The 18,891-nt window shown below is 39.0% G+C and overlaps 1 protein-coding gene across 1 annotated transcript in view; it reads left to right on the top strand.

The window, feature by feature from the left end:
- MDFIC (MyoD family inhibitor domain containing) overlaps positions 1-16,392 on the top strand; it is a 43,082-nt gene extending 26,690 nt beyond the window's left edge. The window contains exons 5-6 of the mRNA XM_083574717.1: positions 969-1,241; positions 12,803-16,392. Coding sequence (XP_083430843.1) covers positions 969-1,241; positions 12,803-13,050 — 521 coding nt within the window. The 3' untranslated portion in view covers positions 13,051-16,392. The remainder of the gene's footprint in view (positions 1-968; positions 1,242-12,802) is intronic.
- The last annotated feature ends 2,499 nt before the right edge of the window (positions 16,393-18,891 follow it).

Raw genomic sequence — 18,891 nt, 5'->3', positions numbered from 1 at the left:
CGCATTATCTAGTTGTAATCCTTATAACAGCCCTGTAAGACAAGACAGTATTGTTATCTCCTATATTGCAGACTAAGTTTGGGAGAGTGTAGCTTGCCAAAGGCCACATAGTGAGTTCAGGGCAAGGTTGAGATTCAAATTGGGAACTTCCTGGCTTACAGCTCAGTATCTTTAAAACAAACAAATCTTTCATTTCAAGAAAAGAGTTGACGTTCTTATAAATTCGCTTATCTTCCAGAAAACATGGCAATGGTGAATTGAAAATCCTTTCTTAACTTACATACATGTAAACAGTAAAGGCATTACTTAATAGTCTTGGATACTGTGCTCACTTATCACTTAAGACCAAACTAGGTGGGATGTGGAAATATGTATTTGGATATTCCAATCTGTTATCTCAAGAAAGGAGTTGTGATGGAGAAACTAAATTGGTGTAGGGCTGTGGCATTGGAGGACATGCGGTTTCAAATCTTTCTGCTGATCTAAATTCCTCCCCCTGTTCCCCCATGATACTTGTTTCACTAGGGAAAACATACACACACACACACACACACACACACACACACACATCTATATATGTATGCAAATATGGTAATTTTGGGTAAACAGTGGTCTATTGGGGAAACGTTGCGGGAGAGGGTTAACCTGGTCCATTGCTTACTGCTTTTGTGGTGTGTGGTTTTTTTCAGGGAAAAAATTAGGGTGTCCTTTTCACGCATCTCCCAAGTTCCTCTGGCTTGGTCCTTGAGTCCATACATCTTCCATTTGCCCTTGACTTTCAAGCCCAATCCTCTTCTTCTTCTTCAGGTTGGAAATGACACTGAAGCTGAAGACAACATAAAAATAATGCCCTAGGGCTTCCTAGGCCTTCAGTGTGTGTTTGTGTGGATCTCAAAAAGGAAAGGAAAGAGTTTCTTCTCCATAGATATGTGTTAAACCACTGTCTCTTTTTCTTGTTCTTTTTAAAGCACAACCTCAGCGTTTGCCACAACCAAATGCTTCACCACTGGAAAAGTGTAAGGAAGAAACAAGCAAAATACAAATACAAAATGGCCATACTGGGCTGAATAACGCAAGTGGGATGCACAATGGAGTCAAGTGTGGGGCACCAGATAACAGAAAGTTCTCGGCACCTGTTTCCCAAAAAATGCACAGAAAAATTCAGTCCAGCTTGTCTGTCAACAGTGGAAGCAGCAAGAAGAGCTCTGCATACTCTCACAAGCCAGGCTCTTCACCCGAAGGTAAGCTGAAACCTTATAAGTAAACTGAACACAGAATAACCAAAAGCCATTCCCGCTAATAATTACACAATCAGCTAAAAATAATTGAAGAGCACGAGTCGTGCTCCAGAAGCAAATAGAAATCATTACAACAAAATACAAGTTACTTCCCCAAAGGAAAAGATTAAGTATTTGAAGGAAATTGAAATGAGAGATTTCCTGCTTTCAAAACATTTGTGCACCTCACTGTTGATCATATCTGTAGATGGAGAAGCTCTGAATTGCTGTTTGGCAATGCCATCACATATACAACATGGAGGGGAAATGATTTGACTTGGGACAGGGAAGGGGAACCTGATGAGCTCCAGTATTATAGACTCCAGTTGTCCCTGACCATTTACTATGCTGGTTGAGGCTCGTGGAAGTAGAAACTCAACAACGAGCTGGAATTCACTGGAACTCAGTTCCAGCGCCTCTCAAGTGAGCGCCATTGCCATTATAAGAGAACAAGGGAGGCATCCATGGTGAGTTCCAGCACCTCTTTTTATAAAAACAGCACTACCAACAACATATGGCGGCTCACAGAGGCTGCATTCACAATGCAGTTTATTCTGTTTTTCTGACATTTCCCTAACTATATATTTATTCATGCACATTATGTTCAGGCTTTCACACGACAAAACCAAGATACCTCTAGAAACCAAGTTTAGTGTTCATTTTCTTGTTACTTATAGGAGAAAACAAAACCATTTGCGAGTCTGGAATCTGCTTGTAGCTCCGGAACTTTCTATAGATCTGTGTGTAAGCTGAGGCTTTGCAGGGTGCACCACAAGTGACTTTAGTCACCTGTTGCAGAGCCTCACACCCCATGCCATTGGCCTTACCCCTCAACAAGCGATCTTGCAGATCCAGTAGAGGCTCATACTACAGAATCACCCCTCTGCTTAAGAGCTGATGAGCAGATGGGTGGATCCTGGTGTGTGTGTGATGCAACCAGTTGCTTTCCTTTTAAAAAAAAAAAGCCACTGTGGAGCCTCAGCACCACCCCCACCCTTGATTGCCTACTCCCCATAGCAACTGTGATCCTGCAGGGTCCAGGTGATTCCCCCCTGCCGCTGCCCTCAACAAGTGATCCTGCGGGGTCCAGGAGAGGCTCCACAACTGGATTTCCTTAAGGAAAGCTAGTTGTGGAACCTCACACCCCCAGGATCACCCACTCCCCATAACAGCTGTGATCCTGCAAGTTCTAGGTGAGGCTACGCAAAAGGCTTTCCTCAAAGAAAGCTGTTTGTGGAGCATCATCCCCACCCTGTTGGATCAGTCCTGGGCTGGAGGTTGGGTAGGTGATGTTCTACAAGTAGCTTTCCATTAGGAAAGCTACTTATGGAGCATTACACACACCGCAGGATAAATTATTCTGCTTATCAACTCAGAGGTGGGATCCCGGTTTTTAACTTTCATTTCAGACTGCAGTTCCCACTGGTGTGGATGAAATTTAGAACGCCATGGGAGTATGCAGGTCCTGCAGTATAAAAGGCACACAATAAAGCAAAACACAAATTAACCCCATGGGTGAATGCATCCAGGTTCCTCACCCCTCTCTTAAGAGATTAGCGAATACTTCAGTATGTGTATTGGCATGCTTTTTGTCAATGAAATTTTGTCATTGAAAATTGTATAATACATTTCTGAGCAGCCTGTATGTGCTGTCCAAAAGGTATTCAAAACCTAGGCCAGTGCTTACATTACCACCATACTGCTATAAAGCCAATACATAATTTGCACATACGAATGGTTTTCACTTATTTCTCCTCACTGTACAGTGCATGTCCGTTAAGTAAACATATTTCATTTCTGTGTGTGTTGCTGACCACAATTACTCTAATGGCCCCATGGTTCCTAAGCCTATTTTAAATCTGCTGCTCTCCTATTCATGACACTGCGATCAGCAGACTTTGCTTTATCTGTTAAAACAGAAACTGGTAGATTCTCCTATTTTTTTGTTGGTAGTCAGACACCAATTCATGTCAGGTATCTGTCTCACTGTGCTTTAGGGAGTCAGTTAAGAGAGGTTTAAAGGCCCAAACGCGCCTGTTTAGAGATACAGAATATGAAGTGTTTGCATTGTTACAGACTAATTCCTGTGAAGTAGGATAAGAGGCTGAAACAGAAGGGTAGAGCAAAGCAGGAAATACATTTTGGACCCAATCAGCAACTGCTCTGTGTTAGAAAGTGTCCAGGTGAATTTTAACAAGCTTAAATGAGGACTTTGTAGACTTTTCTCCCCAATTTCTTTTGCATATCAGTTTATAATTTTACATGGTCTGATTATGGTCCAAGCTGCTGCTTTGTCTTTTACCAGTCATTCCTGACTTAGCCAGCCATGGCTAACGTGCTTGGGCTTATAATCCATGCAGTCCTGAGCTGTGTTTAGTTTTAGGAAGTATCCCCTGGCTGTATTAGCACACTGTTTGGTGGAATGAAAAATCAGGAACAGAGGCCAAATAGAGTCTCTTATACAGACATGAAAATGTATTTCAAGAAGTAATTCCTGGCAGTTTCTTGGAACCTAGATTTCCATAGATGAATAGCTGTTTACGTCTAATACATACAGATGTTTTTACACTGCTGTTACACGTCTTCTAAATTTTACCAGTTTGTAGGGGCTTACTTTGTCAAAGCCATGATTTCACTTAGCACTACTAGTCTTCATAAATCAATTCTTTCGTCTCTATACATTCAGAAATTCTGAACGGTGCAGTCCATCATAAACAGCACCATTTCATTTTGTAGATTGGAGACCACATTATTTAATGTTCCCTCATAGCATATTCCCTTTTCCCAAGTGTAGAAAGCTTGCCAGGGAGAATGCTCTAGCCTTATATTCGTCATTCTTGGAAATTCTTGGGACAGCTTTTATGCATTGGAGCCCCCAACTTGCAGCCTGAGATGTTGTAACTTAGGAAGCGCCGTGCCATACAATATTTCCGAATATGTAGATTGGCTCTAATTTCTGTATGTTAAATGGAATATAATGTGATCAAAATCTCTTTAAATTTGGTGTTCTGTTAATGTAGGCTTTTGAAGGAGGAAAGAACACCGTTTGTCTCTGAACAGGTGTTAAATGTTACCATTGGAGGGTAAAACTAACACTGCAAAGAAGGATGTTAAGTGTGACCCTGAAGGGGCATGAAGAGCCAGCCTGCTCTGGTTTGAGAATGCAAGTGTCCTACACACAAGTACTGCATGACTAGGACTCTCATTTGTTTAGAAACACCCAGTTTCAGTTCCTGACATTTATTCTCAGCTTCTGAAAGCTGTGCCATCTTATTTCCTGTACCAATCGCCTCTCTGAATTCTTTCGCTTCTGTGCCTACCTTCCTGCACCATGCCAGTGTGACCTTCTTGAATCCTTGCTTGCAGGGTTTCCTGCTTCCCCAGCACTCAACTGAACAATTTTAAGTTCCTCTTCCTCGCTTCTCTGGCAATATCCCCAAAGTGTCATCTGGCACATTCATTGGATGATTGTGCTCCTGGATGCCAGACCACCTCATCTACTTCAGTTATTTTGTTTAGAAAACGTTGTTTTAGGTTGTACAGTGCATTTTTAAAAAAACACAGTGGTACCTCGGGTTACATATGCTTCAGGTTACAGACTCTTCAGGTTACAGACTCTGCTAACCCAGAAATAGTACCTCGGATTAAGAACTTTGCTTCAGGATGAGAACAGAAATCGTTCAGTAGCGGCATAGCGGCGGCGGGAGGCCCCATTAGCTAAAGTGGTGCTTCAGGTTAAGAACAGTTTCAGGTTAAGAACGGACCTCCAGAACGAATTAAGTACGTAACCAGAGGTACCACTGTACAGGCTGCTGAGTTCCCCTTCTTTTTAATAGATGTTAAGATCCCTTTCAGCAATGTTTCTGTTGGGGCATATTTTTAATGTATATTTGTTTTTGGCTACTCCTTCCTGGCTTGAGCATTAATCTATTAACCCTTGCCACACTAGCTGTAGTTATTTCAAGCAAAGTGTTTAAAATTAGCTTAATTTTTGTGGCCAAGCTGTATTGTCATCTTGTGTATAGGAGGATGGTGCAGTGGCTTAATTCAGCAAATTAAAACTGACACGGCTAGCATTTTTCTTTTTTAAAACTGCATCTCTGTTTGACCTACAGAAAAAAACGAGTTACAAACTACACCAGCATCTGTTTAAACCTGTATCTACCCCAGTCACTCATAAAGCCCGAGATCCAAATAAAGGGTGAATGGGTGGCACAGGTAGAGAATGTGGGGGCCAGCCTGCAAGTTGTCCCCCCAAACCCCCACTTTTTCCTGTATGGGCTCACTTTTGGTATGGTGGCTTTGCTGAAGAAAAATGAGAGTCTGCAGTAGAGATAAGCCATGAACATGGTAAGGCCTGAGCATCTTCTAACTCCCAATTCTGATGTGATGTATACAGATCTAGATTTAAATAATTAGATTTGCCCCCTTTTTTTGTATCATTTGAGCTTCGGTTTTCTTTGGGTCCTGCTACAGTTGCATCCCAATTCTGGAAAATGTAATTTTATTTAAAAGGTCACATTTTAAGAGTACTGAATCTTGTGACCTACCTGCTATTGATCAGTTTCTGAACTGGTTGGTGGTGGTTTTTAATGCTGCCAGCTTATGGGCTAGTACACTATCGCTTGAGCATGTAGTTGTTGTTTTTAATCGCGATTAACTGTGCATAACAGATTGTTTGTGTTCTTAAATATGCTTGTAAAGGGAATTAGAAAAACATATATTTGAGTCATTATTTTTAATTTCTGAATATTTAATCAGCTTATATAACATCCTAAGATGTTCTTGTTGGCTGTTTTGGCTGTGGCTTGACTTTTTAAATTGACATTCAGAGTTTGCCCTTGGCCTTCACCATGCCTATGTCTAGTGTCTATATAAGTCTTGTATCTCCTGCTGGGACTTCTGTTCCACTCTCTGCGGGGCCTTGAGTAAAGCCTTGTTGAGGACCTCAGCTGCCACTTTGATAGTGGTTTTACCCGTTTGATTCTTGCTGTGAGAGAACAGAGTGCTTACAGGTTTTCTTTGAATTTCCTGATCTCTCTCTGAATCCAGCTGAAAAAAATCTGACCCAGGTCAGCATTTTGTAATTGAACATATTTGTCATAAAAGCCTTTTGTAAAGGTTTAGAAATTGGCCTGTCAGTTCCAAACATGGAATTGTTTATTGCTTAACAAAATTATTCAGTTTCTTATTAAGACCTCTTTCCTAAAGAATAGGAAGGTTGCCAATGTCACATCGGTTCTAAAAGTTGCATCTCTGAGGAAGCAAAAAAAATTTAAGGCCCATGATTGAGCTAATGTCTGTTCCAGATAAATTGGTGGGAAGTATTATTGAAAGTAGAATTTATAGTAAACATATAGAAGAACAAGCTCTTGCTGAGGAAGAATTAGTATGGCTTCTGATGAACAGAAGTTCTTGCTTGCAAATAATCTTTTAGAATTCTTTGAGGGTCTCACCAAATATCCAGTATGATGATGATGATGATGATGATGATGATGATGATGATATATATATATATATATATATATATATATATATACACACACACACACACACACACACACACACACACACACACACGGACACACACGGACACACATACACACACACATATATATATATATACATACATATGAATGAACTTCCCAAAAGCTTTTCACAAAGTTTCTCACCAAGACTCCTAAGTAAACCTTGCAGCAATGGAATTGGAGGAGTTGCCTTATGGATTGGTATCTGGTTAAGGAACTAGAAGCAGAGGGTACAGATAAACTTTGTACTTCTTCACAGCGCAGTGTAGTGAGAAGTGGGGTTCCCTCCAGGATTGTATCAGGATCAGCACTTCCTATTAATAAAGATCAGGTGTTGGGTATGAGAAGTAAAATAGCAAGTTGGTGGAATGGCACCAGATTGTTCAGGATGGTGAAAACACTAGTTTACTATGAAGATCTTCAGAATGATCTCTCCAAACTGAACAACCAAAAAAAGAAATGATGTTCACAAAATGTAAAGAGATGCACAACAGTGCAACCTCTTTACCTCAACCATGAATACTGCTGATAATATATACACTAGTTGTTTAACTGCTGTATATGCATAGTTTTTAAAGCTGGGGATTGTTCATCTTTAGTCAACTTGGCATTTTGAATTGTTTATTGTTCTTCTCCTCCCCACCCATATCTCCCACAATAAAATGAAACATTATGCCTTGTATGGATGGATGGATTGCATTTGTAGCTTACCTTCTTTCTCCAATGAGCTCAAGGTGGTATACATGGTTCTCTTCCCCTCCATTTTATCCTTACAACAACTAGTGAGGTGTAGATTAGGCTGAGAGATGTAGTGACTTAACCCAAAGTGCCCAGTGAGCTTCATGGCCAGGTGGGGATTTGAACTCTGGTCTCCCAGGCCGTAGTTTGACACTGTAGCCACTACACCACCACTGGTTCTGTGGTGTAGTTTAGTTTAAAATATGTAAGGGTGACTGTATGGATTTGCAACAACAGGTGCCTTATTCAGGATGACTAATGTGACCTTCCAGATATTTGGATCTCTAACTCCCATCAGCCAGCCATTGGACATCTTTGGTGGTGGGAGTTTTATTCTATCAGCATCTGGAGACCCACAGGTTAGCCATCTCTGGCCTATAAATAAAGGAAATCTGCATAGTCTATATAGCATAGAATGGTTGTACCCAGTTATTATAAATGTGTGGTTCTTACTACACCTACTACTATACCTGAAGGAGCGTCTCCACCCCCATCATTCTGCCCGGACGCTGAGGTCCAGCGCCGAGGGCCTTCTGGCGGTTCCCTCATTGCGAGAAGCAAAGCTACAGGGAACCAGGCAGAGGGCCTTCTCGGTAGTGGCGCCCGCCCTATGGAACGCCCTTCCAGCAGATGTCAAAGCGATAAACAACTACCTGACATTCAGAAGACATCTTAAGGCAGCCCTGTTCAGGGAAGTTTTTAACGTGTGATATTTTACTGTATTTTTGGTTTTTATGGAAGCCGCCCAGAGTGGTTGGGGAGGCCCAGCCAGATGGGCGGGGTATAAATAATATATTATTATTATTATTATTATTATTATTATTATTATTATTATTATTATTATTATTTTATTATTATTATTATTTTATTATTATTATTATTATTTTATTATTATTATTATTATTATTATTATTTTTAAAAATCCAAAATATAATATATTTCCAAATGTTTACAAAGAATTGGACCATTTTAGGGAACTACTGGATACTATTTGTTTCATTGTGTGCATGTGGGTACTGCCTTTATATTCTTGCTAAAAAGACACCCCACATACTGCTGTTAAAAGTGGCAGTGACAGCATTTGCATTGTTGGGAAAATAGATGCAGCAGATCATAAAATCAAATTAGTTGTGTGACTTTTTAGGCAGCTGGTAAGTAAGCTAGGACTAAAGCAGACTACGTACTGAATTGAAACTTCTTGAGGATAATGGTTCTGGTAGCTTTTTGGGTAAAATTGACCATAGTCTAGATGAACCATCACTATTCTTGTCCTGTGTATGTATGTATAACTCTCACTAGTCCCAGTCTAGTATGTCTGTGTCATTGCAGGTTGTAGTTCAAAACAATCTGGAGGGCACCAACTTGGGGAAGGCTATGTGTAAACAGACAAGAAGGCTATTTTGGATATGTAATCTTGAAATGGAATAGCAAAATATAGCCAGCCGCCTAACCCATGTTAACAGAATGTGCATAAAAGAAAACTTTTAAAAACAATTCACATTAATACCCAATCAGAATCATTATATTTTCACATTTTTCTGTGTAGTTGAGCATGCATAGACCACTTTAGCCATTGCTAATTATCTGAGAATGAAGTGTCTTTATTTAGACCAGTGCCTTATGTCTGTTTATGTAAATAGAATGCAATGGCTCTTTTCAGAGCTGAAAAGAAAGCAACTAGGGTTTTTTTAAAGTAGTTGTTCTGGATAGCCCCACAAACAGAATGATGTTCATTGTTGGTAGGTGTATGCAATGTTCTTTGCCTTTTTAAAGTTAGATTTCATTTTGAAAGCCTGAAAACTGAGCCAACAATTTTTTAAAATTTTTTGCATTACAGTAGCTATTTGTCTGCATTCTTCTACAGTCATTATCTTCATGTCGTTGACATTTTCTTTCTCTGTTTGAAAATATTTATTGCCCTTTAAATAGATTGAGAATTTCCTTAATCTATTTACAGACTAAATGAAGATATACAATAACACAATAAGAGTATTTCATAATAATAAATCACATCTGTGGCTGGAGTCTTCCGTAAGGGAAGGCTTGTATGAAACAGAAGGGTGTCAGCCATATGACAAAACTTGATTTTAAAGAATCAAGAAAGAATTTGTTGTGCTATTTGTGTCTCTCTCTAAGCCTCTGTGAGAACCTGTTGAATGGAATAAATAAATACCCCCTTTTTGATTTGCATCAAACTGCCCGGATGGAGGGGGAAAATAAGATACAGTTATTTTTAAGTGTTGAAGCCAATGTAGCTGTTTGTTCCTCTCTGCCCATCCTTTACATTAAAAAAAAAGGGAGGAAATTGTATTAGATTTATTCAAGTACAATCTCCATGACAACAAGCTAATTAATCCCCATCAATCTGGCTTTGGTCCTCTTCACTGAACTTGTACTCCCCAGCTTCACTTCACATGTCATATCTGCTGAGCTTTGGATGAAGGTCATTTACAGGTACATTTATTCTTCACATAAAGAATCCCATTTAATGCACACAACCACTCTTCTTATTTTACCATCTAGCTTATAGTATAGCTCTTCCCCCTTTTTTGTTTCTCATAACCTCTTTAAGTAATGCTACTTAAGCCAAGATGTTTATGTATTTCGAGGGCAAGCCTTTTAGCGGTTGTCTGTACTTCCCAAGAACCCTATTGTCACAATTCCTACATCAGTTTCTTCAATTAAAAAACACATTTTCGTCATTTCAAGGGTGGGGGGGCCAAATACACAATTCTTCCCAGTCATTTATCAGATTTCCTTCCCTACTTCTCGAAAACAGCAAAAGAGGCTTAAATTAATGTGAAATACTAAAACAGTTAAAATGAAACACACAGCATGTAACTCTCAATACACTAATAAACAGAATCCACACGAAAAGTGCCACATTTAAAAGGCAACCAAAACATAGCATGATGGGGAGCATCTAGCCCTCTAGATGTTGTTGACTTCCATCTCCCATCAGCCCTGTCCATTTTGGTTGAGGCTGATGGAAGTTGAAGGTCAATGACATCTGAAAGGCCACATGTTTTCTATAACATGTTTAAAGTCTGCTTTCCAGAGCAAAGTGGATTGTTTTCTTTAAGAAGAAGAAGGGAAAAATGAGAAATCCCATATACCATACCATACTACATCTGAAGTGAAGGATATAATTCTAAAAGGTGGGAGCCAATAGAAAAGTCAATAAGGGTTTCACAGAGATCTTCGGTGGCTCATATTAAGAGATGTTCCCTGAAGGCCATCTTCAGATGCTTTAAAGAAGCTGCAACAGGAAGTTTCTGGTGTATTTTTATTTTGTTTTGTATTTTCTTATTTCGTTTTTTTTTTTTTTTGAAGCAAAGTGTTGTTTGTTTGTTTAAAGTGGCAATAGAGGAAGTATGAGTGGCTCATGCTTACTTTCTGTGAAGAGGGGAGAGTTGAGAATATCCTTGTGGGGAGGACGATTTGTGTACATTTTCATCCTCCTATACTTAACCTGAAAGTGGTAGAAGAACATCTGTAGTGGATCAATTTTTGGGCTCGACTTTCTGAGATGTTTGACAAAACAAGCACCTGCATATAGCTGACTTTGTAAATTCTGTAGGGTGACTGGTAGAATTAGGATTGCACTCCTGGGATTCTGTCCCATTGAACTCAGTGGGGATTACTTTTGAGTAGACAAGAACAAGTAGACAAGAACAGGATAGCAGTGTTAATGAATTAAAATGTAAACCTTATTTCCACCCATTTTTGTTCAGTTGTCTGAACTGTTCACTACAAGACTGTAAGTTTAACTTGACACTATTTTATCTTAGTACAGTCTGGCTACCCAAAATCAAAAAGATCTGTACACTTTATGTAGTTTAGAGGCTTGACTCTGCTGTCTTGCCTGTGTCAAATTTTATTTTTCAAGTACAGTAATGCCTGGATTGCTGGTCTCTCCTTCTCATGCATGCACACATGTTTCAAAGAACTGTGAACCTGATTCCATGAGCCCAAGAAGCTTTAGATTTATTTTTCTCAAATATCAGCCCCAACCCATCCAATATCACATAAAAAAACACTTTTTGAACGGTGGGAGTTTCAAAAACAGTTTGTGATACAGCTAAGGGCTCAACAGTTCAAAAGAAAAAAACCTCAAAGTGTTCACTAGACTAGTGTTATGACCCTTTTATAAGCCCAAGCGTCTCAGATTCCTCAACCTCAATTTTTTTGAAGTTTGTGAAATAAACTAGATAATTAATTCCTGAAATTCTGAATTTTCTATAGAGTTTGATTTTGAAAGTGAATGGAATTTCCATTGCCTTTCCCCACCTATGCGCTAGCTTCTTATCCTGTCCACAGGATATCCTGTGGCTAAAAGACAGGGTGGAATTCAGTGCAAAACAAGAAATTTAGAAGCTGCATTTCCCCTCACTGATTTTAAATTCAAAAACTTCTCTGTTCTATATCTTGTTGGCTGTCTTTTCGGTGGGTCTGATATCAGCTATAAAACTTGTCTTGAGACAAAGAAAGTGTTTGATGCAGAAAAGACATTAACGTTGGTGCAGGTGATCTAAATGCAGAGTGGAGAATTTGGGCAGCCTTTGATGGAAGACAGTCCTTCCGATATCCAGGATGGTTGTCTGCTGCTGATTTAATTACTAGATTAAACCCAAGATTAAGCTCTGGATGGCTAAGACAGTAAAATGCGCATAGTTGTGTCTTAGAGCATTGCATTAAGTGCAATTAAAAAATGCATAGAACAGACTTGGGAACTGGTGTGAAAAATTACTAGAAATATATACGTAAAAAATTCACTTGTGGGATAGTAGTATCTCTTTTAAAAGAGTGAAAGGGATGGATTCTATGCTGAGTGTGTAAATGCCACGTCCAGAAGAAAACCGGTCTGGAAGAACCACCCTATCTCTCATTTTTCTCTGTTTGCTAGATGAAATTCACTTAGGGGTTGTATTTTGTAGCTTACTGGCTGAATAAGTCTCATCAAATGGAAGAACAATGTCAACACCTTGTTGACATGTTGGTCTATGCTAAAATTTGTTATAGACTGTGAATATATTGTTCCTCTCAGTGCTGAGCTGATGAAACCTTTGTGCAGCACAGAAGCAGAAATCAAGGAATGTGAGCTATGTATTGTGGGAAGAAAAAAAAAGTAGCTTCAATTTGTATTGCTCTTCTTTAAAAAAAAATTCAACCCAAGTGGGCATTTAGAATGCAATTTTAACTTTTTATTTCCTTTTATCTTTCCTCTCTCCCTCAACATGCTGTGCCACATTTCCAAAGATTGCTGTGTTCACTGTATCTTGTCCTGCTTGTTCTGCGAATTCGTCACCCTCTGTAGCCTTGTCCTGGGACAAGCGTCATGTGGGGTCTGCCCGGTTGAAGCCTGCTGTTGCTGCTGTGGAGAAGAAATGGGAGATGACTGCAACTGCCCATGTGATATGGACTGTGGCATAATGGATGCCTGTTGTGAATCATCAGACTGTTTGGAAATTTGTATGGAATGCTGTGGGATTTGTTTCCCATCATGATAACTTTTTATCACTTTTTTCTGCTTTCTTAAAAAACATCAACAATGTAACTGGAGAGGGTTCAAGTTTTTGTGTCTTTCTCTGAAATAAAACAACAGCCGCTTTCAAAGGACACATTTAGACACTCTTGCAGCAACCTGGTTTTCTGCACTGTTAACTTGATTTTATAAACAATTGTTGAAGAAAAGCAAACTCATAAGAACAAATGCTTGATGGTCTAATTTTCTGTAGTGGGTGGTTGACTGTGCAAAGACCTGCTCATGCAGGTAAAACAACCATTGGTGGTTGTTCCTGGATAAAGACAAAAGGGTTTTAGCCCTTTATAGTTTCCTGTTGTGTGCAGGCAGGGGGTTGACAGAGTTTACCACCCCTTCACTAACAAACAAGTTACTAGAAGAGATAGAAAACAGCAGAGTTGGAACAAAGTAACAATTTCATGAGGGCTTTCCACTTAAGTGACTCTCTTGGTGGGAAATATTTGTAATGGGTTTTTTTAAAAAATACTTTTTACTGTGTTTTCTGTTTTAACAGCAATGTGAACAAATATTTTATTTTCTCATCTGTAGATTTATATAATTTAAGTTTTATCTAAAGTGCATCACGAACAAACTGATTCATATTTTACAATACATGTCTACTAAATAAACAACTCCAGTTGAGATCAGTGGTGCTTACTTTGCAGTAAGTACAATTGCAACTTTAAAGCTCTGTTCACCCCATCAAATTACTATACTATACAACTATACAGTTGATTCACAACTTGCATGGAGGTTACATTCCAGGAAAAGTTGAAATCAGGTACATAGTCATGGAACCACACTTGTGTGCATCCCTACATTTCTGAAGCTGATGCACTGAGTGTGTTTTGCCTCCCATGCAAGGAGGAGAGATTTTAAACTCTCAAATTTGCTTACAAAACTCTGAGAAGCTCTTGTGGGGTCATCCAAGATCTCGTAAGAGCTTCCCAGAGTCCAGTAAGCAAGCCTGAGAGCTTAAATGTTCTTTTCACGCCAGGCTTTCCTGGCACAAGTTAAATGTGTGCAAGTTAGATGTGCAAGGTGTGACTTCTCTGTATTTAAGGAAAACTAATTGGAAGTGTGATGACAATTCAGGGAAGTGCCGTCTGTTTCCTTTTGCCCCCATCCTCCAAGTCTTGCGCATAATTTTTTTTTGGTATTTTTATTTAAGACAGCAAATGCAGAAATGTTGATGTTTCACACAGCAGTCATGTTAAGAATAAAGGGGAACTGGGTAAGACTTCCTACACAGGAAATGCTTCCCAATGAATTGATTAATAAAGCTGATGTTTTTAAGTTTTAAAATGTTGTGTGATTGTTTGATAAAGTATTTGAAGTTATTTAAAGAAGGAATATCATACTATTGTATCTTAAAAGTAGCAGCTTTGTAGTAAACGTTTAGGAGTGAGCAGCACACTTTGTAAATTAAATTTGCCCTAAATAGTTCTCATGGCATAATTGAAATCTAACCCAGTGCATTGACTGACTTCCAGATTTCCATACACTGGTGCTAATTTACTGTGACTTCCAAGAGTTTTTATGTGACTCATTAATTCAGTTTATTTCAACTACCTGGTTAACCTGATTTTTCTTCGTAAGTCCAAATTTCCCAGTGGCCTGTTGGTTTGGTAATGTTTGACCTTTGTCTGTAGGTTATGCTTTCTTGATCCAAACACAGTGGCAACCATTCCTTTTATTGTAACAAATGACCCATGTGTGTGGCAAATAAAAATTCCAGGAAAATGAAAAGTTAAGCCTGAACCTTCCAACACTGATTTACCAATGCTTACTACTGAGTTGTTACTGGAAAAGAAAATGTTAAGAATATACTTGGGTATTCTATGGAGCTACCTGCTTGCTTCTCAATACATTTGACTTGATAATGCAGAAGGAGTGCCTTTCTCTCCTCCTCTGGTAGCTTTCCCCTTTTCTCTTTTGTTGCTGCTGCAACTGTAGGATTGGATTCTGATCTTTCCTCCATTGTACTTCAGAGAGAGAGAAAATGTCAGTAAAATGTTATTTTTATAGTGGCATGATTTCATGGATGTTTTAGAAACGGAATTTTTTAGAACAAACAAATTGAGTAGACCAGTAAGCTCCGGGTTAAGGCAGAGGGGGACTCAGTTATGCCTCCTAAAAGTAAGGAGCATACCTAAAGACAGAAGTAGCACATAGATTGAATGGTGGTGCCCAGAGGGCAACGGGGAAAGGAGGATACCATGGGGAACAAGATGGACATGTGGTACATTGGCCAGCTTTTGCTGTTGCAGAATTGGCAAATAGAGAGTGATATACACTGCCCTGATCAAGGTTACCCCAGTCTTTGACGTAGGTATTCAGTGTCGCCAGACAAACCAACAACCAAAAACACTATTGGAGCACATTTAGTGAAACGAGCATTTCTGTTTTGGAACTTTTGTTTTTTGTATGCTGCAACCATTATTATATGGCTTTGACTCCTCCCCCCCAAGTTATTATGTATCAAGCTTTAATTAATCCAAGAATATTTAAGGAGAATCCAGTATCGCTCTTCAAAAATGAATTACTGTACATATCTGTTCGTACTGTGTTTTCATCACCTTTTATAGTCTATTTGTAATTCTTTTTACCTTATAGAACACTTCATGAGCAGAACTAGTGTCACACTGTTAGTTCAAATATGAAAATTATGGGAACTGTACTGAACTCCTCCTCCTAGAATGTGATTTCAGTATTAAAGGAAATGCAAGGGTTGCATCTATTTTGTTGTTAAAATTTCTAACTACTCCACTATAGCACTGCTTTATGCAGTCTTCAAGTGCAAAATACTCAATAGTGGAAGTTTTCTAGCTTGGGACATATAAAGCCTTCAAATGATTGGGAGTTATCATATGATTATTAACCCTTTTTTTATTCCAAAAATAAAAAATTGTGTGAATTGTTTGACATGCTAAATATATCCTGCTACTATGTGTCATAGAAATATTAATGGTGTGTAATATTTATCTCCACAGGAGAGCACATTAGTGAATAGTTTTAAGAAACTTTTTTCTATGTTTAGTTTCTTAAAATTCTTCCATCACTTAGCCTTTCTGGAGCCAACCTTTTGGGAACCATCTATGATTAAAAGTTAAGCAGTGCAAAAGTGCAGTTAAAGTAACAATTTTCTCGTCATCTAATCTGTCCATTTAATGAAGACAGAGGTCCTCAGTTAATACGGAATTGTGAACTCTTCCATATATATATATATATTTATAAAAAAGCTTGTTACTTGCTCTATGACCTTTCTGTTAACTGGATCATTTGATATTAAACACTATTTTGAAATAAAGAAATTTATTTTGAATCCTTGCCTAGTACTTTTTATTACAGTTTGTGTTTTACTGCCATAAGTGTCTGATGGTTGTTGAAAGAAACAGACACTGCTTTCAGTGTGGCTTCCTGTTACACCCGTTACTGACTATCCTGTTTGCTCACTTTGGAAGTATTGGATGTTATGAGTGGAATAATTTACCCCTGCATAACATACTGAACTTTGAGTTCCTGAAGAAATAATTTTGGTCACAGTAATTTCATTCTAATTATCTGTAATATGAGCACTAAATGACCAATTTAATCCCCTTTGTAATTCTTTTTACGTGGAATAGTACCTAAAATTGCATGATTGCATTTGAAACATTTACTAAAGTGTTCCTTTTCAGGTTACTAAAACTTTTTATGTCAGCTTAAATATACAGTAGAGAATCCTGTGTATATCTGAAGGAATGCCCTTGAAGGAAGATAGATGAACACATGTTTATTGTGCTAGCTAGAATAAGGAAGGTGTGAATAGCCCTAATTTCCTTAATCTCTGTGGGTGATCCCTACCCTGATTTTCCATCTAGGAACAGAATCTACTTGTGACCACAGTTGGAAGTTTATATGTACCTGAAGGTTTTGAGTCCTTTCGATGCAAGCACTTGGAGTTTTTGTACTGACATGATTCTGTGGTTGCCAATAGCTGTAGTCCACATATTTCCTCCCTCTGTTTCAGTCTTCTGCAGCCATGTACCTTCAAGACATTTTGAACTGCACAATACCCATCAGCTTCAGCCAGCACAGCTGTGATGGTTGGGACTGAGAAGTTGCAGTCCAAAAAAATCTGGAGGAACCCAAATACCACTGACTATTTTCAAACTATATGGTACATGCTTATGCAGTACACTATAAAGGACATTGTTGTTCCGTCCTTGCCCCACCAGTAGCTATTCATGGCTCACTCTGGGACAATCTGTTTAAGGCATAGAATAGAAGACACCTAACCATTGTAATCAACTCTAAACTATTTATGAATTAGCTTAATGTTTAACTGTGTTGTTTACATTGTATATGCATGGAATGTTTGTTGCATATAGATTGTGTACTAAAATTTCCCAAAAGCTTTCAATGAAGTAGCTCGCCAAACACTCCTGACTAAGTTTAGGAGTTGTGAAATAAGAGAGCAGTTCTTTAACCAGTTACTGATCCATAAGAGGAAGCAGAAAGTTGGAATAAATGGAGGGATATTTTTAAAAAATTGTGCCCCCAAGGAACAGTATTGGGACCAGTGTTTTTTTAAACTTGTTAATACATGACCTGGAGTTGGGGTTGAGCAGTGGAGGAGTCAAATTTTTTGATGAAAACAAATTGTTCAGAGTGGTTAAAAGAAAAAAGGATTGCAAAGATCTTCAAAGGTAACTCCTGAAAGTGGGTGAATGGGCATTAAAAACTACACACGTACATCTATGGGGTGTGTACAGTAAGTGACGGACCAGAAAAAAGATGTTGGGATTGAAAATAAAACTGCCCTAACGATGTAATACAAATCAATGGTGCAACTGCACTTCGAATACTGCACTTGCATAGTTCTGGTTGCCTCACCTCAAAAAAGATACTGTAGAGCTAGAAAAGTTTCAATCAACATGATCATCTTTCTTCTTTAGCGATCACTCATAGCCGAGTAAGATTGTCTTCCATGAATACGGTCTCAACAGTGTGTCTGTAAGTGACTATGGAGGCCACTTCTGGATCTGCACATCCTTCCACAGTGGAGACATAGGTTTCTGGATGGTAGTTGATCACGGTGAGGATTTGCCAAACGTGCCTTCCTCTTAGCTCATTTCTCCCTTTCATTCTGAGTTCGTGCTTCTTCAACGTCCATGATGCCTTTGGTAAAGGCTGTTATCCAGTTGGAGCACTCGCAGGCCAGTGATTCCCTTTTTTATTTTTATTTTAGGCCTTGAGAGCTTCTTTAAACCTCTTTTGTTGTCCAGGGCTAGAACAACTGCATCAGGAGAGGTTTCAACATGTGGGGCTTTATAGTTTAGGAAGAAAGGCAAGTAAGGCATGCTTGATAGAGGTATATACTATTATGCGTGTTGTGGAGAAGGTGGATAGAGGAAGGTTTTTCTCTCCCTTGTGTGGCTGGAACACAGAGTCACCCAATGAAGCTGACAAAACAAAGCACTACATCATGTGTTACATAGTTAAACTATGAGATTTGCTACCCAGGAGTGCAGTGGCATTCGGTAGATGTCTTGAAAAGGGTTTAGGCAAATTCATGAGGGATAAGGATATCGCAGCCATCACAGCTGTGCATATATCCAGTGTTGGAGGCAGACTACCATTTGTTGGGGACCACTAATGGGGAGAGTACTGTTGCACCCATGGCTTGCTTGTGGGCTTCCCATGGACATCACTGAACAGAATGTCGGACTAGATGGGCCTTTGGTCTCTGGGATCTTTTATGTGCTTGTGGATTTTGATATTCAAGCTGTCCAGAAGATGATGCTGTATATCCACAGATAGTATTTGATGGAGATGTTGC

This window comes from Podarcis filfolensis (assembly GCF_964270895.1).
Source record: "Podarcis filfolensis genome assembly, chromosome: 10".
Lineage (NCBI taxonomy): Eukaryota > Metazoa > Chordata > Lepidosauria > Squamata > Lacertidae > Podarcis > Podarcis filfolensis.
This window is presented reverse-complemented; position numbering and strand designations above follow the sequence as displayed.